The sequence below is a fragment of the Polychytrium aggregatum genome (assembly GCF_025602895.1).
Source record: "Polychytrium aggregatum strain JEL109 chromosome Unknown BJ171scaffold_25, whole genome shotgun sequence".
In the NCBI taxonomy this organism is placed as follows: domain Eukaryota; kingdom Fungi; phylum Chytridiomycota; class Chytridiomycetes; order Polychytriales; genus Polychytrium; species Polychytrium aggregatum.
In genome coordinates this window covers 422,392-440,933 of record NW_026516227.1, presented here as the reverse complement: position 1 = coordinate 440,933, position 18,542 = coordinate 422,392, and the positions used below count along the sequence as shown (strand labels likewise).

The window sequence follows — 18,542 nt, the reverse complement described above, 5'->3', positions numbered from 1 at the left end:
TCACCGCACTTTCTTTCGGCAGCGTCTGTCGCTCCAGCGATGTATACAACCCTGAGTGCAAAAGTGCTGTAAATTCGAATGGTCCGCCTGGACAAGCAATGGGCCGGCCGCATCGAACCCGCACACACGAATAGAGCGGATCCGCCTCAACCCGATGGCCCCCGGATCACAAACTGAAGCGAGGCACCTGTGTGGATTTCGATCGCTGGGAGCACACACACACATGTCATCCACAGTGTCTATCCATCACGCCCTCGATTCCCGCACTGCTGCACTGATTCACAGCAGGCACAAAGCTGCACCCGCCTTCAGTGGGTCCAAGAGCCCCATCCATCGACGGCGCGTCATTCCTCGGCCGGCCAAGTGTGTAATGCCAGTCCGATCATCCCATAATCATCATGACCTGTCGGTGATTGGTGACGTGGGTCTACAAGGCATGTGATCGCTGTTGGCTGGGCTCGGCAGACGGTTGGCTGGATGCCGATGGTCCAGGAGATTGCGCCTGACGCACGCTGGACCACTCTCGGAGCTCCAGGGCATTGTGTCCATTCAACCATTCAACCATCCAATAGTCCAACCATCCAATAGTCCAACCATCCAATAGTCCAGCCGGCCACTCAACAATACATCAAGTTGCTCATGCAGGACGTTGTGTTGGTGGAATGTGCCATCATTCATTATCAGGTCTCAGGGAGTCTCGCTTCTCGGCCAGCTCAGGGGAAGTGCAAGCGGTTGAGCCACCACAGGATTGCAAAGTAAATCGCGATCAGCATCGCTCCGCCCGCAATGACGGTAACAAGTGCGCCGGTTCCAACATCGGTCAGCAGGTCGGCGTTGGCTGGATGGGTGTAGTACACCACCACAAGCGACATCCACCAACATAGGATGTAGCACCCCGACTTGATGTGGTTGGCGATAATCGAGTATGACGACCCTATGATGATGTTGTGGGCGATCATGGCGGCGAGAACCAGGGCAGCCAGCACACCCCTCGTTGTGGAAAAGTCCTGGGTCGACAGCAGTGTATACAGCAGCAGGATCGTCAAGCAGCCGTTCTTGTTGAGGACTGGACGGGGTCAAGGGATACGGCTCGGTCAGTCTGGCGAGATCAGAACGAATGACATGCAGGCAAGTAGGCCCGCTACATGGCATCGGCATTGATTAAGGAACTCATTTGCTGTGTGGGCTCTGGAAAGGAGGCTGGAGGATCGGATATGATCGAAACACACCTTCCGATCGCGGCGTGAAGGACACGACGCCGGCCTTGGGGTCAGGCTCGTTTGATATCCTGACCAAGAAATGCCAATGCAAGTCATTGTTGACGTCAGCCGCCTCGTACTATCCGGCAATCGTGGCAAGCTCACCATGCTGGGTTGTAGGCACAAAGCCTGGCCGTATCTCGATATCGAGCCAACATGCAGCAAGATCGGTACCGACCCAGCCAAGGACTTGACAAACATCGATCACCCGGCAGGCACCACAGCAACGACAGCCCCAGTTTTCATAAAGTCTGGTCTTGCCTTCGACGTGACCTACCTGAACATTGTCAGCAGTGTGTAGCACATCAGATAACCTGACATGGCGAACCATGTGTTGAGTGGGGGGCTGTTGTCGTGTATCGGGGCGCAGTATGCAATACGGCTCTGGATAGCATCGAGGCGATTCTGGACCATCTGTGAGTGGTTTGCGTCGGTGCGTGGCGGCCAGGGCGGCACAGTGTTGCTGATCAGACAGCCCAGCGGCTCGATAAAGGCGTTGAGCAGGATCATGTAGAAGAGGTTGACAAGCGGAATGAAGTACAGGATCCATGTGCCTGTCAAAAATTTGCGGCAGCCAAGCCTCCATCCAGCCAGTTGGGTTGGCTCCTGGCCACGGGCGAGGGCCCAGAGCAGCAGGCGGCTGACAACCACCAGGACCCAGGCAAACAGCATGGTCCACCACGCCACGACAAACTGAACGCGCATCAGCAGGGCATAGTCCAGCGACGGCACGCCGCTTGAGAGGGTCGAAAAGAACAGGCGCAGAGAGTTGAGCAGGGCAATGACGCCGTCGTCGCTGTATGTGTCGTTGAGCTGCAGATTCGTGATATACTCCTGGAAGGCGTCGTTGCGCAGGAGATCCCGGAGCGGATACGAGACCAGCTGGAAAAACTCGATAAAGATGTTGGTGATCTGGATCGAGTTCCACAGGGTCAGATTGATCTTCCAGTGCTGCGGCTGGATGTGCTTGATGCGCCTCTTGAACTTGTGCGTGTCGGTGGGAGGCCCAGATCGGGTGCTGGACAGAGTCGAGTGTGGATCGTCGAGGGAAGAGGAGACACTGTAGCCGTCGGTGTCGCTGTCGGCCGGCGGTGACTGGGCAGATAGCGTCAAGTTGACGTCCGAGCTGTTACTGAGGCCACTTGCAGATGGACCAGTGCACATTGACGGCAACAAGTATGGCTGGTCCTTTGGAGGCAGATCGGGCTTTGGGATGCCGGCATCAGCATACCCAGGGTTGCAAGTCAGTCTCCGGAGCTTGGCCAGTCGCTTGCGCTCTTCAGTCCGTTCTGTACGAAGGTAACAGCTGGAGTATGAGCTGCTCAGTCCCGTGCCTCATCGGCGCTGGCCAGACCACGAGCAGAACATCCCATCCATGGGGGCTGTCACAGGGCTTACGTTTGTGGTACGACATGATTCTGTTGATCAAGAAGCCGTTGAAGCCGAGGAACCACAGCACAAATCCGACTTGCAGAAGACTCATTTGGATCACGTACGTGTTGGTTGACGGATTCTTCTGGCTGATGGCGCTGTTGATCACGATGATGCTGATGATAAAGACCAGGGCAAACAGAAAGGGCAGACTCTTGCGGCCTCGGGAGCGCTTGTGCTCCTCGACGGAGAAGCTCAGGCGGAAGAAGCACTTGCCGAGCCTGAAAAAGTTGCAGGAGATTTTCTCGCTCGCGCGCTCCTGCTCTGCTTTACTCTGGTTTGAAAGTCCATGTTGACCATGTCGCAGACAGAAGGTCAGCAACACTGAAGGCTAGTCCAGCTGGGCGAGTGCCGAGCAACCCGAAGTAGCAGCACCTCGCAAGCAATCAGCCACCCTCGTCCAAGAGCGCAGGGGACATCCGCTTTCGTATATCTAGTCCTGTGGTGCAGTGCGATTGGCCCTGGCTTGCTTCAGGGCTGCTCTGGTTGGCCATCGGGTCACCCACCTGTGCCCATGCTTCTGGGTTGTGTCGTCTCTGGTACCAGTTGACTCCGAGGTGGAAGCACACATACACAAAGACAAAGCTACAGAGGATACCAAAGGCCAGACCAAGAGTCCGTGTGATTGTGAGCACGAGTCGCGGAGATGCATCGGTCGGGATGCTGATGAAGATGGGTATGTCTGCCGACATGGCTGCGTCGCGATGGGCCCGGCTGCAGGAGACGGATCGGCGGAGGAACTGAAGCGTTGATCGGACGGGCTGCGAGCTGATGGACTTTGGAGCGTCGATCAAGAGCTGGCGGGACAGGCAGTCGCCAAGCGGAGCCGACGGGGTGCATACGGGCTCTGTCCGCTGGGCCCTGGCCGGTGGGCCCTGGTTGGTCTTTTCTCTTGCGTGCCCGCAAAGGAAACGGGGCGCTCAGCTTCCATCGCTCTTTCTTTTGTTTTCTTTGGAGAGGAGCCTTGGTCTCCACACGGCTGCAGCGCGATGTCGCAACTCGATGCATCTCCAGCAAACCCGAGAGCGCCGTTTGCCGATGTTGTGGCACTTGCCGTTCGATGGAAGATCGGATCGAGCCAGCCGCAGCCGGCTCGAATGCGCCGCTTCGTGTCACGCCGAAACTGGTTTGTGCCGCGCCGCCGCCGGCCAAAAAAAGTGTGAATCCGGTCGGCTTATCCATCCAGCCCAGCCCAACCCAGCCCCCCATCGCACCGTCCTGCGGACTTGGACATCCCGCCGTCCTCCGCCACCAGAATGTCTCTATGCACATGCTCCCCCGAGAGCATCGACGGCCACCGCTACATCCAATGGATCGGCACGTACTTTGGCGACTGCGTCCGGTCTGACTATGAAATCGCCGCCTTTGTGCTGGGCATGATCAGCATCCTCGCCTTCGTCGTGGCCATGTTGCCGCAGATGGTGAGCAGTCCCGCCGGGCCCCGCTTCCCCTCACTCTGTGGGCGGTCGGTCGCTCCCTGCCTCTTGGCCCGCAAAGCAGCTGCCGACGGCTGGAGTTGTGTTGTCCTCGGTCTCAGTCCTGATCGGCGCGAATGCCCCTCAGCCGGTCGGTCGTGCGGCCGCATGTTGGTCCTATGGTCTAATGTCGCTCTGCTGCCCAGATCAAGAACTACCAGCGTCGCTCGGTCGAAGGGTTCAGCTTTGGGCTGGTGGCCTTCTGGTCAGCCGGCGACCTCAGCAACTTTCTGGGTGCCGTCCTTACCAATCAGCTGTCGACGCAAAAGTTCCTCGCCGGCTACTTTGTCCTGTCGGACATTGTGATGATTCTGCAGTGGTTCTACTTTTCGTCCCGCACCCAGCACGAGGGCGATGAAGTAACTTCACTTCTGGAGGACCAGAGCAGCTCCTCGAGCTACGGCGCTGCATCGCAAGCCACCGGGACCAGCGAGTCGAGTCAGCCAGAGGAGACTCGTGAAGAGGGAGTCGTCCGGTGGCAGACACTTTGGAGCAACCGGTTTCTCACCTATGGACTCAGCTCCATCGTAGCCATCATCGTCAGCTTCCTGTATCTGGGCTACAGCTTCTCGGGCCTGAGCCTGCTCGGCACGAGCATCAGCTCCGCGGCTTTGGACGACCCTCTGCCACTCTGCGATGCACCACTTCCCATGACATCGACGACACTGATTATCGGCTCGGTTTCGGCCTGGATCTCCGGGACGCTGTACTTTGTCAGCAGGTTTGTTTGGAGAGAAAGAGCAGCCACACCGAGCTTGGGCACAACCGACGGCGTCCAAAGCAATCCAGATCCCGAATGGGGTCGATTGGAGCAGCGATTTGGTGTCGCTAACATGAGGTGCTCGACACTGACGAACGCATATCCCCCCGCCCTCATCCAGAATCCCGCAAATCATCGAAAACCACCGGATCCAGTCAGTCGAAGGCCTCAGCTTGGCGCTCTTCAGCTTCACGGTTGTCGGCAACCTCACCTATGCGTTCAGCATCATTCTTCGATTCCCAGTCGTCGACTACCTTTTCTGGTGCAGCAAGTTCCCGTACCTTGTGGGATCGCTGGGCACCCTGATCTTTGATTTTGTGATCTTTGTACAGGCCTACCAATACGGCGCCCTCAAATGGAGCTGGAAGATGTGAGAGAGACGCACAAGATCCACTCCTGCATCCACCGCTTCCCCCGACGACGACAATAGGACCATTCAAGCCCTTCGCCGAGTTGTAAAGAGCACCAATTGCCGCATCAGCTGTCGATGCCCCTGTCTCGCTGTCTTGAGTGAAGTATGCATGCCCTCCACCTCACATTGTTTCATGAATCGGTCTGTCCCTGGACCATACCAGTTCTGTTCATTTGTCTCCAACTCCGATTCCGATCCCGATTTCACTCCGTTTTCAGTTTCAAAAACCAACTCCAAAACAAGTAGAATAAAGCGACAGCCTCATTCATTGTTCCACTGCACGCACACGCTCAAATAGATAGCCCAGCTCGTTCCAAAGGACAGGTGGATACGGGCGGCACACGGCTGGTATATTGAGTCCGGAATCAAGATGGCGATGTACGGCGCTGGGGAGCGTGCCGGGAGGCCCGCACATGAACCAGCAGCGCACCCGCAAACCCAGCGCAGGTGCGCTATCGTTGCCCAGACCTCCATCCGGCAGTCCGGATGTGATTAAATGCGATGAAATGTGATGTGTGGCTGGCACTAACGAAAGCAGCGACTCCAAGCGACGGAGAACCTCCCAGGGCCACCCCACTCGCATCTGGAGCCATGGAGCCGTCGTTGCTCACATCAGGATCAGGTTTGTCTCGGGCCCTGGATGGGGATAGCCCTTGGCTTGGTAATAGAGACGGTTGGCGTCGGTGACCTCGACGACGCTCTCGGGCAGCCTGACAAGATCCACGACCGGAGCGGGGCAGGCGATCAGCACAGGCAGGACGAAGCGGGGGGAGGGGACATTTGCATGGTGCAGATGGAGAAGTCTGAGAGTATAACGTACGTGTAGTAGCCTTCCAGTACGTGCACGTCGTCCAGGACAATATACTGGGGCTCCAGCTGTCGAGCATAGTCTATGACGGCCGTCTGGAGGTCACCACGGGCAGTATGGACGGCGACCTTGACCTTTGCGGGGTGTCGTTGCATGACCTCGCCCAAGCTCAACCGGGCATTCTCGGCGCTCTGTTGCTTCAACACTTGGCTTATCGGCTCGTGCATGGCCTCGACGGCGAGCAGATGGACGACATCGCCATCGTGCACGAGCGACGTGAAGACCTGCTCGAGGGTGTGCAGATCATCCGTTGGAGAGGGTGCGCCTCTGATGGCGACCAGAATGGTGTGGGGATTCGCTCCGTCTGGGAGGGCGGTGCGCTCAGAGATCATGGTGCTGGCTGGTGGTTGTTAGATGGTGGTGTCTTTTCGATGCGGCTGACAATATCAGGCCGACTCTTTCGCCGCGGGCCGCACCTAATATATAGCCCCTCACCCGCAAAGCTCCCCCTCAACTCCGCCTTGAGCTCCGATCGGCAAACAGATCATCATGACTCGCTCGGCTTCGGCGGCACCAGCACGGACTGGCCAGCCATATCGAGTGGTGTTGCGACAGACCACGCGGGCTCTCCCGGGGGTGCAAGCATGCTGCCCAGCAATCATCCTGCATCCGCGGTGCATCGATCCTGACTCGGCCAAAGCGCCCTGCTGACTGTCGCTGGAGCCATGTGAACCGGGTGCGGCTGGATCACAATCGGGATAGCGCCGACCCGGATGCATCCTTGCCTTCGGACATAAGTATGCCAAGGCCGAAGCCGAACCGCGCACTTGGTCGAGAGCGACTTGGCGTTTCCAAAATGAAATGGGACACCCCCGTTTTGAGCCATGACATATGTTTTTCTGGAACCTGAATACACCCACCCACTCATTGCAATCATGGCCAAACACAGCACCCTCGATTTCCGCATCGCTGCACTGCGACCGGTGGTCTTCACTCGGAGGCTGCCAAAGTGATCTGTTATACTTCTTATGGCATAGTTGGACGCATGCCATCGCATACTACGCTGACATATGGGTGGGCAAGTGTCCCATTTCCCCCTGAATACAGTGTTGCAAGGCCGGGCTGGATGGCCAACACCCAATCAATCTCCGCCCTGGCCACGCACTCTGATTCGCCAGCCCGCGGATCGAGCCAGCCAGCCAGCCAGCCGGATCGATCCGGCTGTTGTGCGCGCCAAACCGCTGCTGGACTGATTTCTGCTCTCGCGGCTCATCGCAGCGGCCAAACAAGCACCGCACCAGGCACTCTGGCGACCACGCATTCGAGTCTTCCAGGCTTCGAGCAGCATCTGCAAGTAAAATGATGGCTTTGGACAGTGAGATTCCAGCGGCCGGCTCGGCAGGCCCCAGTGCCGCGTCCACCGAGGCCCTCGGCGACGAGATTGTCCAGGTGGGTTCTGCGATCGCTTGTCTCGCCCCAGCGCCAGCCCGATCCGCTTACGTGCCCGGAGGCTGCTGGCTGAACAGCATGCGGGCATCGAATGATCGTCCACGCTCACGATCATGTGCTGACGGCCAATCGCGCAATAGACCCTCCAGAGAGACATCAACATCCTCGCGGAATCGTCGTCGGACCGCGCGGCCAAGCGACGCTCGCTCGAAAAGATCCGACAAGAGACCGTGAAGCGGCCCAAGAAGATCGATCCCGAGGTTCTCTCGCTCGTCTTCAAGTCCGTTGTCAAGACCCTCCTCAAATGCCTCGGAGACCCGATCGAGCGCGTCCGAGAGCTCGCTGTCGAGACTCTGTCCAAGTGAGTGAGTCCCATCCGTGCCCAAGAACCGCCATAATGCCATCGCAATAGCGTCGGCTCATCGGTGTCTGCGGCATATCGTGGATGTGATGGATTGTTCGTCTATATGGATTGCCATGGATTGCCGCGCTAATGCGATCTGTTGGACTCGCCGACTTTGGCTGCCTCGAACTTCACATCGATGGCGCACTCAATCTGTCAGCTTTGTCGAGCAAGTGCCGACACCGCTGCCGTTCCTCGAGTACATTCTGCCGACGCTCGTCACTCGCCTTGGGCAGCCCGAAATCGTCGAGACTGCCGAGGAGGTGCGGTTGATGGAGACCAAGCTCCTGCGCCAGCTGCTGGAAGCGACCAAGCTCGAGTACTCGCCCTTTGTCGACAGCACCGTCGAAATCCTGGCCCGAGTTTTGGCCGATCCGTTTCCTGATGTCAAGAAGGTATGGCTCGGCAGCGAACGTCGACTCGGCCCCAAGATCTGGTTCGACAGCACGGTCCGAGTCACAAACTGACCGGTTGCTGCTCTCTCCTTCCATTCTGGCTCGGCTCGGCTCGGCTCGGCTCGGCCCCGACGCTGTCTCGTCGGATCGGATATTTCAAATGCGTCGCGACTAATCCATTTGGGCATCCAGGAGGCATGCAAGGTCGTCACGCTCCTCTCAGAGCACTGTCGGCGTATCTTGGCGTATCACGGCGGCGCTATCGCCAAGGCAATCGTCCCGTGTCTTCATCACCGCCATTCCGCTGTGCGCATCAGCGGACTTGTCGCCCTGGAGGCCGCCATCCTGGTCGATTTCAGCGGATTTGATGACCTGGCGGATTTGCTCCAATCCCTCACCCTGGACAAGACCTCGGCAGTTCGCGAACAACTTTATGTGACCAGCGCAGCCTGGTTGACCAAGACTCCTGATCGCTACTCGATCGGCTACAAGATTCTCCCTCTGCTGCTGGCTGGCCTGTGCGACGAGGTGCCCAAGCTCGTGGAGCTCTCCCGGTCGCTTTTTGACCAGGTGGGCGCCCTGTACGAAGCCGAGTGGGAGGATCGGTTGAAGGACGAGCTGGACTACACACCAGCCAATAGCGGTAAGCACAAGGACGATTCGAGTGTTGCCTCGAGGTGACCGCCTTGGATTGGTTCGTCTGCGCACACCAATGTGGACTACTCCCTGCTTTCTATCCGGTGCAAAGCAAAGCCAGTAGTTCCCACATCATATTTATTCTGCTCGTGCATCGTCAGGACGCCCGCGCGTTGGGTGCCGGCATCTTGCCCGCGACAACACACAAAAGATTGTTGCAAAGCTGGTCGCAGGCATCCAGGATTGGACTGCGGAGCGGCGTCACAAGTCGGCCTTGGTGCTGGCGACATTTGTGACTTTTACCGAGAGCAACATCACCGGCTACATTGCACAGATTGTGCCGGGGATGGTCAAAGTGCTCTCTGGAGACGATGCGCACGTCATGGATGCCGTGAGTACACCGTCGTACCAATGCATCAAGCTCGTGAGAGCAGCCATAAAGTCAAGTGATCTACCCGGGACAGTGTATCCTGCTTGACTGACTCGCGCTTCCACACACTGACTTGAATCCTGCTCTCACACAACTCGGCCCCAGTTCGTCCAGCTTGCAACCGTGATCGGCCGCTTTGTGGACCCCGCGGTCTATCTCCAGGTTATCTTGCCCCAAGTCAAAACCGGCGGCCACGGCACCAGCCAGTTCTGCATCGGCTGCCTGCGAGTTCTGTGGGCACTGCTTTCCGGTTCATCGGGGGAACACGTTTGGCCACACGCAAAGACCATTACGGGACTGCTTGGCGAGTCCGAGTTGATTAACAGCGAAAACATGCCAACGCTGCTGGAGGTTTCGATCGCTCTGAAGACAGCTACCAAACAGGTCGGCCAGTATTTAACCAACGGACTCGCCGGCGACACTGAAACCGGCGCGGATATCGCATACGGGCTGTTTCTGCCGGCCGTCACGCTGTGTGGGTCCGATGGCAATGAGCGCACTCCCGGATACGTAGACATGAGGAAGAACGTATGTATTCAGCCGCTACTCGGCATTCACTGTTGCAGCAGTTCAGCGTGTCTTGGGCCCATTGGTGTGCGGTTGCAGATAGCAAGGTGGTCGCCCAGCGAGTACCCGCTGCCCATGCTTTAGACAGGTTGGATAGATGCCGTCACGCTCACGTATATGCCCTCCCCCCCCCAACGCCCAGGTCGATGAAACGATCGGGCTCCTCGTGTTGGCCCATGGCTACTCGGATCGCCGGCAGCTCTATGCTCGGTACAGCGAGCGCATTCTCAGCCAAGCCATTGTGGGCTCCCGTCCCGAAACATGGACAAAACATGCTCCAGAGGGCAAGCTTCTGAGGACTGTGGCGATCGAGCTCGGCGAGAACCTTGGGAACCAGCTCGGACTGGTAATGCCGGCGTTTCTGGCGGCGGCAGCTTGTGAAGATGTCGATGTCCGGATCGCGTAAGTGTTTCGTTAGACGCAGACTCTCAGTGCCCGGCACTAGATGATGATGCCGATCAGCACAAGACTTGCAACTAACCTCGGGTGTGCGCGGTACGGCCTATCTAGCCTCATGTTGTTGCTGAGCGTGCTCCTGCAGAACCCGATAGCCACCCTCAACTCGCAAGGACAGCTTGTGTCGTATTCCGAGCAACTGCTGAAGTACATACTGCTCAAGAACGGCATATGGAAACCTGGACGGAAGCACGCAGCGCTGAGGGCGGCCGTGGTTCATGCGCTGATGCTCGCACTGTCCTCGCATAGCGGCGACACCTCGGTCGTCGGCGTGGTCTCTGTCGGCGTACTCAACCAGTACATCGGAACCGATGTGATACCTGTGCTCATCAGTTGTCTGGACGAGGATGAGATTGCAGTTCGCAAGGATACTCTAAGCTGCATCCACACTCTCCTCAATTGCTCTGGCATCCGGTTCACTGGTGACTTGTTCCGGAAGCTGTATCCGGAAATCGTCAAGCGATTGGACGATGCCAACGATGAGATTCGCATCGCAACTTGTGCGGTGCTGCAAACGCTGTTTGACGCCGTTGAGGCATGGGAGGCGAGACGAGCGGTGGAGCGACCAAGCGAGCCGCAGGACCACTACATCGATGACGTCAAGTTCGACAGCGTTCATTGGATGTCGATTGTGAAGATCCTGACGATCCACATGGACGACTCCAACCCTGGCCTCCAGGTAAGCACTCCATCCGACAGTGGTGCCTTTCGATGCTGCTTCCGTCCTTGACTCCATCCTGCATATGCTGATACTTTCGCAATCGGGCAGGCTGCGACACATGCTGCTCTCCAACGAGCGATGCAGATTGGCCCTCGCAACGACATTTGCGAGCACCTGGCTTTAGTCAAACAGCGTCATCGCAGCGCGAAATGGATCGACTCGCTCCTGACGCCTGCACAGTGATGGCCCTCAGTGGCTCCGAGAAGATTGCTGCCTCGACAACGACCACCACCGATCGTCGGCGATTGAAGGCCGGCCCGAGCTCTTGCTGGTCTGCGGGCAATAGTAGCATAGCGGTGCATCCTCAAATAGAGCGTGTTCAGAATGAACGGGACAGTACTCATCTGACTGCGTCCGCACACCAACCACTGTGTGCCCCAAAGCATTGCTTACTGGTCATGGCCATCTGGGAGAGATTGTTTCCGTCCTGAGTGTGTTCAGGAGCGACCCGCAGTCTCCACAATCGCCCTGCACAACGTGATGCACTGGTGTGCATCCGTGCGGTTGATTCGCTTGCGACGATTCGGAGTAATGACAGTAGGCTTGTGCATGCGTCATCCGGGGCTTACTCGGAGGCTGGGCACGACTGGGCAGGCGGATTGGGTTTGGAGTGCCCGGCTTCATCCTCAACTGCCCTCTCCCCGAGAGAAGTGGCTTAATTTTGCCGCTGGATTCATCTCGTCAAGCCCTCTGGCTCCCTGCATAACATTGCCACGAGGGGCGGCAGCAGAGTCACCGAAAGAAAGATTTAAAGATGTGCAAGAACGATGCGGCTAACGAGGCCCGAGCCCGCAGCAATCAAATCGACAAGATAATCAAGAAGGACAAGAAGAGCGAGAAGGATACCAACTCCATCAAAATCCTGCTGCTTGGTGTGTGGGGCATACTTTGCCTCCGGAGGGTGTTTGTGCTCATCCGACCGAATTGCACTGAAGCACTCGCTGACGGGGCGTGTCGATCGTCATGTCCACAAACAGGCTCGGGAGAGTCGGGCAAGTCGACGATCCTCAAGCAATTCAAGCTGCTCTACGGCACTGGCTTCACGGATACGGACTATGTGGCCTTTCGCTTGGCTGCCTTGAGCAACCTGGCGGTTTGCATGAAGATCCTGATCAGAGAAGCGAATGCGCGGAAGCTCCTGCCGCGGGAGCCGACCACGGATGTAAGATATGGAGCCAGAGCTTCAGGCTCTATTGTGGGGGGATCTCGAGGGGTGCCATTCGAGTCCAGGGCACATCGCTGAGATCGTACACAACATATCTCGATTTCTGTAGGTGCGGGTCAATGCGGTGCTCGCCCTTCCGGATATTTTCTCCGAGACGCCTGGCGAGCAGATCGTGCAACCCGAAACGTCTGCGGCAATCCAGTCGCTATGGAAGCTCCCAGCGATCCAGGAGGTCTTTGCGCTCTCGCACGAGTTCCAGCTGCCGGATTGTTGCGCATAGTAAGAGAAGCCGTCGCAACAGATGTGATGCGTGGGTGCGGCACTGTCTCAGCGTGAGAAGAGACGATTCCGTCGAGGGAGTGTGTACCACCCCAGCCCTTTATGAAACCTTGGCTCATTTCTGGACTCAGTTCCGGCGAAGCTAACGATCTGTGCGCCCCTAGCTTCATGGACAACTGTGCTCGGCTGTGTGATGCCAATTACAAGGTCACCGAGCAGGACGCGCTCTATGTTCGGATCATGACCTCCTCCATCTCTGAGAATCGGTTCAGGATCAACGACATCGACTACCGCATATACGACGTTGGAGGACAGCGAAGCGAGCGCAAGAAGTGGATGCATTACTTTGACAACGTCCATGGCGTGCTGTTTGTGTCGGCAGTAGGGTCGTACGATCAAGTGATCATGGAGGACAGCCAAACGAACAGAAGTATGGAGTCGTACTTGCTTGGTTGGGGCGACGAAGAGCGCAGGATGGCGAGTCAAACATGGCACTATGGTTGGGCTATGGCTGGACTGTGGCCACGACGAGAGGTCGGATCCTCCTCCTCCGCCGTGTATCGACTATGGACCCGATTTTGACGACCAACTCCGCAATCTGAACGGCAATTTGGCTCGGTTCGGCAGTGGAAGAGTCAATCAAGGTCTTCGAAACAGTGTGCAACCATCCACTGATGATGAAGATTCCCATGCTCATCTTCTACAACAAAATCGATCTGCTCGAGCAAAAGCTCAAGGACCCGACCAAGCCACTGAAAAAGTACTTTCCGGACTTTGACGGTGGGGCTACACTTCCCGCTTCTGTTCCGGGACATGTCGTCGGCGTGGGCTGGGAGGTCAGCGAAGGGTGGCAGCAGAGAGTCAAGGGCAAGGAGGGTAGTCAAGATACAAAAAGAAACGACGGGCACTCCAAGGCTGGACGGCTGGCTTATTTTGGGACACCCACATCTCGCATGATGGCTGTCTGTCTTTCAGAACCCAACGACATGGAGCACGCACAGGGCTACTTCAAGAAAAGATTCATCGCAGTCAACCAGTCGCCCGCCCGAATCATGTACCACTACTTCACCCAAGCGACCGATACCAGGCAAATCAAGACCATTTTGAACATGGTGACGCTGTCGATCATGCAGCTTGACATGGCGACAACAGGAATCATGTAGCGGCGCCGTCTCGGCCCGGTCGCTCGATCCGACAGCAGACATCCGTCTGCCCCCATTCATATCGCCGCGAAGTTTGTGCTGACAGAGTGGATCGGGCGGAAAGGGCGACATGGTCCAGCGGCTTACGTCAAAAGTCCTCTCGCCGTTGTGGGTCACGCACTCCACATTTGATACCAACCCGATGCCGATCACACACGCACACACTCTCTCTCACAGTCGGCGCAAAAGTTTGGGCGACAATTTATAGAGCCGTCTATATTTCACTGTAAAAGCATATGGCAGCGCATTCGCGGCGACAAGTCGATTTGGGGTGACAATGGTGGACGTACAAAAGTGGGACGGGGAGGGATTTATGGAACAGATGATTCAATTTACAGGGGGAGCAGAGTGGTGCCCTCCTTCTGGACACCATCGAGGTCGGTGTAGGGGAGACCAAGGAGGTTGAGGATGGTGGGGGCGATCTGGGTGGTGAAGACGGGGGTGCTGTCGCTGCGGGGGGTGAAGGTGGGGTTGGAGAGAACGAGGAGGACGTGGCGATCGTCATCAGAGCCACCACCGTGCTCGGCGTGCTTGGCGCCAGAGAGCGAGTAGATGACACCGTGGTTGGGCTGGATGATGACATCGGGAGTGCGGGTGTTGTTGCCGAAGAGGGCCTTGGCAGCATCGCCGTACCAGATCTGGTTGATCTGGAAGGTGCCGTTGGCCTGGAGGTTGGCGGCAGCGGTGGCAGCCTGGGTGGGGTCCTTGAGCCAGAAGAGGGCAACGTCATCAGAGGTGAGCTGGGCAACTTCGACACCGGCACCGGCCTGGAGGGCGTTGGGGTCGAGCTTGATGACGGCCTCGGGGTCGATGGGGGACTGGCCGTGCTTGGCAGAGACGATGATGACGGTGCGCTCGTAGATGCCGGCGGTCTTGAGGGCCTGGATGATGTTGCCGAGGACAAAGTCGGCGTGGTCGAGGCCCTCCTGGAGGATGGCGGTGAAGGTGCCGTTGGCATTCTGATATGGCAAATGATGATGATAGCAGGGGTGGTGAAGAATATCGACGAATCCGAGTGTTAGCAAAGGACTAACCGATACCAGATAGGCTGCGTGCAATCTGAGCTGCTCCATCGCGTCGGCGCAAGAAAGTCATGAACGTGCAACTTACGAGGTAACCACCGGCGGTGAGCTTCTGGCCAACGGAGACGGACTGGAGGTTGCCGCCAAAGACAGCAGGAACGCTGAAAGCACCAGAGCTGTTGGCCTTGGTGCCGCCGATCCAGTTGAGGATGGCGTTCATGTGGAGCTCGTCGTAAAGACCGACAAGGGTGACGTTGTCAGTGCCATAAGGATCCGAGTTGATATCGGGGAAGAAGGTGTCGTCACAGCCGGTGCCCGAGGGACCGTTGACCCACTCGTAGGTGGGGTGCTTGTCGGTCCAGGCGGTGGTGCCCTTGCCGTACTTCTTGACGATCTCGAAGATGTTGTTGGCGGTGAAGTACTCGTGGGGCCAGACGGGAACGCACTGGCCGTACTGGTCGAGGCGCATGGGGAGGTTGGCAGGGTTGATGCCACCGCCCGAGACGAGGGAGAGGTCGTAGTCGACAGTCTCATCGAGGAGAACCTCGGTACCAGCACCTCCGGTGCAGTTGGAGTGGGGGGCGTAGAGGGAGGTATCGTACGAGTCGTCGTACCAGACACCGTGGGTCTTGACGGTGGCACCGGTGAGCTGGGCAGCAAGACCAGGGAACGAGTCGGAGGGGAAGCTGGTCTGGAAGGGAGGCAGCAAGCATGAGAAGGGATCCGAGGTGCAGAGCGGGGCAGTTGGCGCTGGGCAAACGGATAGACACGAGAGCCGGTCGATGGCGCTGGGCATACCTGGGCGTTGGTGAACTGGACGCCAGAGTTGACGAGGGTGGCGAAGGCGCCTGTGCATCGACGGATGGTAGGTGTGAGTGTGCAATGTGCAATGTGCAATGTGCAATGTGCAATGTGCAATGTGCAATGTGCAATGTGCAATGTGCAATGTGCAATGTGCAATGTGCAATGTGCAATGTGCATCAACAGAGCTGACTTACTGTTGGGCTTGGCGGCAACGTAGTTGACCAGGTCAAGCTGGTGCATGCCATCGACCGAGATCAGGACGACATGGTCGAAGGAGTAGCCGGGAGTGGGGGGGTTGGGAACGCACTTGTAGGGGAGGTAAGCGCCGTAGGCCGAGGCGGCAGCAGCGAGGAAGGCGACAGACTTGGCAATCATCGTGGGCAGGGCAACTGGGGCGATCGAGCGAGTCTTGGGCGATGCAGACAGGGATGGTTGCCCGCAGCCCTCGTATTTATGCGCATGTCCATGTTCTGGCCTCGGCCTCGGGGACTCGAGGGGCGGGCCGTGAGAAACAGTGGGAATGTGCACGCGTTCGGTGGTGCCGGCCCCCACCACCGAGAGGAAGAGCATGCGGCCGCTGTTCACGCTAAACAGGGAGGGGCACGAGAGACTGGCACGTTTTTGCCTCAGCCCTGTCCGGGAGATCGGCGAGCAAAGATGGGATTACGAAGCGAGAGACGGGCGATTCGCTGGCCACGCAGATTCTATCCGAGGTGTTTTCTGCCCCGTCGCCGGAGATGTGGACCGAGCAAGCGAGCCATGAAGAGGAGGGGTCATGAAGAGGAAGCGATCAGGAGAGCAGGCGACATTGGCTTCATGGGAGTCCCTGATCCATGAGTTCCTGACCTCACACGCTTGTTCTCGACTGCGATCATCCCTGTTCTCGACTGCAACCATCTCCGTTCTCTCGACTCGCCGTTCTTGGCGTCGTGCTTCTGGCTTCGGCGCCGCGGCTGGCGGAACGAGCTGAGTCTTCCGGCTGACCGAGCGCGTGCATATGGATTGGACGAATCGATGATCGCAGAGAGTGGCAGGCAGCACAGCGACGGAGACAAGATGACATGGGCAAGAGGGCCGCTGCGGCAGGGTTGTCCCCTTCGGTACAGCCGACGAGCACGGGCTTGCTGATGCCCGGCAAATCCACCGCTTACCAGCGCCATGGCGCACGCACGAGGGCCAGCCGGACCAATCGATGACGTCGGAGAGCCGGGCCACGACGGTTGTCGCCAGTCTTATTCGACGAGAAGTTCATTCGGGAGCGTGTCGGGCCAGGGCACGGTGGCGCGTGCTTTCCCACAAAGCCGATTTGCGATTGGATGGTGTGAAGGTGTGGCGTGCTGGATCGAATGAGAGCGGGTCGAGTGAGTGGATCGAATGAAGGAGTGCGGGTCGAGTGAGTGGATCGAATGAAGGAATGCGGGTCGAGTGAGTGGATCGAATGAAGGAGTGCGGGTCGAGTGCATTCGATCCACACTCACTCGATCCACATACACTCGATCCAGTGTCTAACCAGTCACGTGCTATCTCGCCAGCAATTGGTGTGTCTGGCGCCTCGTTTCATTGGTCGAGCCACGAGGTGGGCGCGCGATCAGAGTGCTCACTGGTGGCGACGGGGATCTCGCCATCGCAGGAGAGCGGCGACACGCACCAAAGTTGTCGCTGAGGGTGGGGCTGTGGGCTGGGGAGGGGCATTGCAAATCATTTGACGATGACGACAGCGACGACGAGGCGAGACGCGGATCTGGTCGCGAAGGGCAGCATTCGATACCAAGGGTCAGCGGATGCCCTTGCTGCTGCGTTGTTCGGGTCGTTCGGCGATCACAGGCTGGAAGGTCGCTCAAAGTCTTGTTCCTGTCCTTGGTCTGGCGGGGAGGGCTGGGCCGCCTCGGATACAGGAGACACCAGCGTGTCCTGGACGGACCTATGCGCCTCCCGGGCCCCCTTGCAAGATCGCTGGACAGACGGCCAGTCCATGGCGGACTCTGTGCGCGCAGGGCTGGCACTCCCGACACAGAGGGTGGTGCACGACAACGCCGTCGAGCTTGTGCGGACTGGGCTGGTGTGGATGGGCCATGTGATTGCCGTGGACAAGCGGGGGCTGGCACAAACATCTCGATCCAGAGGCAAAGGGGTCCGCTGCGCAGAAGGCCCGGCTTGCTGGGGGGCTTCGGAGACGAGAAACGGCCATGTCGCCAAGCTCGAGCGCGGGGGCTGTCTATACCAACATTGACAGCATCGACAGCAGCAGCATCGACAGCAGCAACATCGACAGCATCGGCCAACAGCGCATTGTTCCGAGGCACATGATGCGCCTTGCTGGCGACCAGGCAAGGGGCCGACACGCCGCAGCGGAGGCTGCGCGCCACCGCAGGCGCGCCGGGGGCGCACAGGCGTGGCCACGCGTGCCTTGTGCTGCTGGGTTGGTGGGCCGTGCGCGCACAGAGCACCCACGGGGCACGCCGTCGGCGCGCACGGACGCGCACTGGCACGCAAACCTGCGCGACATTCCACAGCACCAACAAGCCAGCCGCGCCGCCGGGCCCACTCGGGAGCGTTGCCCCAGCCGCCCATGTCGCGCCTTTCCGGGGGGGTGCCACCTTGCGTTTTCGGGCCCTGCCGCGCCGCACGAACCAGTCGCAGGGTGCCTCCTTCCTCGCCGTGCTCCCGTCTCGGGATCATGCGGTTCCACCAGCCTGGCGGGGTTTCATCGACAACCCCCCTTTCTGCCTGTTCGCTGTCCCTTGCTGCGCTGTCGTTGATTCGCTTCTCCTTGCTGCAAATTGCGACACACTTCCAGACACCTCCAGACACACTTCCACACACACCTCCAGACACTGCAGCACATCCAGCAATCGCGGCAATGGCAAA

The 18,542-nt window shown here is 58.3% G+C and overlaps 6 protein-coding genes across 6 annotated transcripts; 3 read left to right on the top strand and 3 right to left on the bottom strand.

Annotated features, from left to right (window-relative positions):
- Positions 1-1,343: 1,343 nt before the first annotated feature.
- BJ171DRAFT_150162 (uncharacterized protein) lies at positions 1,344-3,692 on the bottom strand. The gene is made up of 3 exons (XM_053105778.1): positions 3,197-3,692; positions 2,658-2,964; positions 1,344-2,548 (listed from the first exon to the last, which is right to left on the bottom strand). Exons 1-3 carry the CDS (start codon positions 3,380-3,382, stop codon positions 1,533-1,535), a joined length of 1,509 nt encoding a protein of 502 aa, XP_052965421.1. The 5' UTR covers positions 3,383-3,692; the 3' UTR covers positions 1,344-1,532.
- Positions 3,693-3,886: 194 nt separating this feature from the next.
- On the top strand, positions 3,887-5,616 carry BJ171DRAFT_600193 (PQ loop repeat-domain-containing protein). Its single transcript, XM_053114990.1, has 3 exons — positions 3,887-4,111; positions 4,312-4,886; positions 5,047-5,616. Exons 1-3 carry the CDS (start codon positions 3,947-3,949, stop codon positions 5,297-5,299), a joined length of 993 nt encoding a protein of 330 aa, XP_052965420.1. The 5' UTR covers positions 3,887-3,946; the 3' UTR covers positions 5,300-5,616.
- A 1,800-nt stretch (positions 5,617-7,416) lies between these two features.
- BJ171DRAFT_569042 (armadillo-type protein) lies at positions 7,417-11,562 on the top strand. Its single transcript, XM_053113553.1, has 9 exons — positions 7,417-7,594; positions 7,735-7,955; positions 8,158-8,392; positions 8,585-9,035; positions 9,190-9,419; positions 9,564-9,986; positions 10,168-10,427; positions 10,536-11,160; positions 11,251-11,562. Exons 1-9 carry the CDS (start codon positions 7,505-7,507, stop codon positions 11,383-11,385), a joined length of 2,670 nt encoding a protein of 889 aa, XP_052965419.1. The 5' UTR covers positions 7,417-7,504; the 3' UTR covers positions 11,386-11,562.
- A 224-nt stretch (positions 11,563-11,786) lies between these two features.
- On the top strand, positions 11,787-13,809 carry BJ171DRAFT_624380 (guanine nucleotide binding protein, alpha subunit; the record flags this gene model as incomplete). The annotated part of the gene is made up of 6 exons (XM_053115480.1): positions 11,787-12,074; positions 12,180-12,364; positions 12,477-12,646; positions 12,811-13,076; positions 13,274-13,426; positions 13,622-13,809. Exons 1-6 carry the CDS (start codon positions 11,957-11,959, stop codon positions 13,807-13,809), a joined length of 1,080 nt encoding a protein of 359 aa, XP_052965418.1. The 5' UTR covers positions 11,787-11,956.
- Positions 13,810-14,180: 371 nt separating this feature from the next.
- BJ171DRAFT_569041 (type I phosphodiesterase/nucleotide pyrophosphatase precursor) lies at positions 14,181-16,170 on the bottom strand (the record flags this gene model as incomplete). Its single annotated transcript, XM_053113552.1, has 4 exons — positions 15,869-16,170; positions 15,669-15,718; positions 14,959-15,561; positions 14,181-14,807 (listed from the first exon to the last, which is right to left on the bottom strand). The coding sequence occupies exons 1-4, from the start codon at positions 16,047-16,049 to the stop codon at positions 14,181-14,183; spliced, it is 1,461 nt and encodes a 486-aa protein (XP_052965417.1). The 5' UTR covers positions 16,050-16,170.
- Positions 16,171-17,492: 1,322 nt separating this feature from the next.
- Positions 17,493-17,964, bottom strand: BJ171DRAFT_475982 (uncharacterized protein; the record flags this gene model as incomplete). Its single annotated transcript, XM_053108808.1, has 2 exons — positions 17,493-17,730; positions 17,900-17,964. 2 exons carry the CDS (start codon positions 17,962-17,964, stop codon positions 17,493-17,495), a joined length of 303 nt encoding a protein of 100 aa, XP_052965416.1.
- Between the last annotated feature and the right edge of the window lie 578 nt (positions 17,965-18,542).

Coding starts and splice junctions, on each gene's coding strand:
- BJ171DRAFT_150162 (XM_053105778.1), bottom strand. CDS start 3,382: ATGTCGGCAGACATACCCATCTTCATCAGCATCCCGACCGATGCATCT. Junction 2,965..3,196: donor ACCCAGAAGCATGGGCACAG/GTGGGTGACCCG, acceptor CTTTCAAACCAG/AGTAAAGCAGAGCAGGAGCG. Junction 2,549..2,657: donor AATCATGTCGTACCACAAAC/GTAAGCCCTGTG, acceptor ACCTTCGTACAG/AACGGACTGAAGAGCGCAAG.
- BJ171DRAFT_600193 (XM_053114990.1), top strand. CDS start 3,947: ATGTCTCTATGCACATGCTCCCCCGAGAGCATCGACGGCCACCGCTAC. Junction 4,112..4,311: donor TGGCCATGTTGCCGCAGATG/GTGAGCAGTCCC, acceptor TCTGCTGCCCAG/ATCAAGAACTACCAGCGTCG. Junction 4,887..5,046: donor ACGCTGTACTTTGTCAGCAG/GTTTGTTTGGAG, acceptor GCCCTCATCCAG/AATCCCGCAAATCATCGAAA.
- BJ171DRAFT_569042 (XM_053113553.1), top strand. CDS start 7,505: ATGATGGCTTTGGACAGTGAGATTCCAGCGGCCGGCTCGGCAGGCCCC. Junction 9,987..10,167: donor ACGTAGACATGAGGAAGAAC/GTATGTATTCAG, acceptor CCCAACGCCCAG/GTCGATGAAACGATCGGGCT. Junction 10,428..10,535: donor GATGTCGATGTCCGGATCGC/GTAAGTGTTTCG, acceptor CGGCCTATCTAG/CCTCATGTTGTTGCTGAGCG.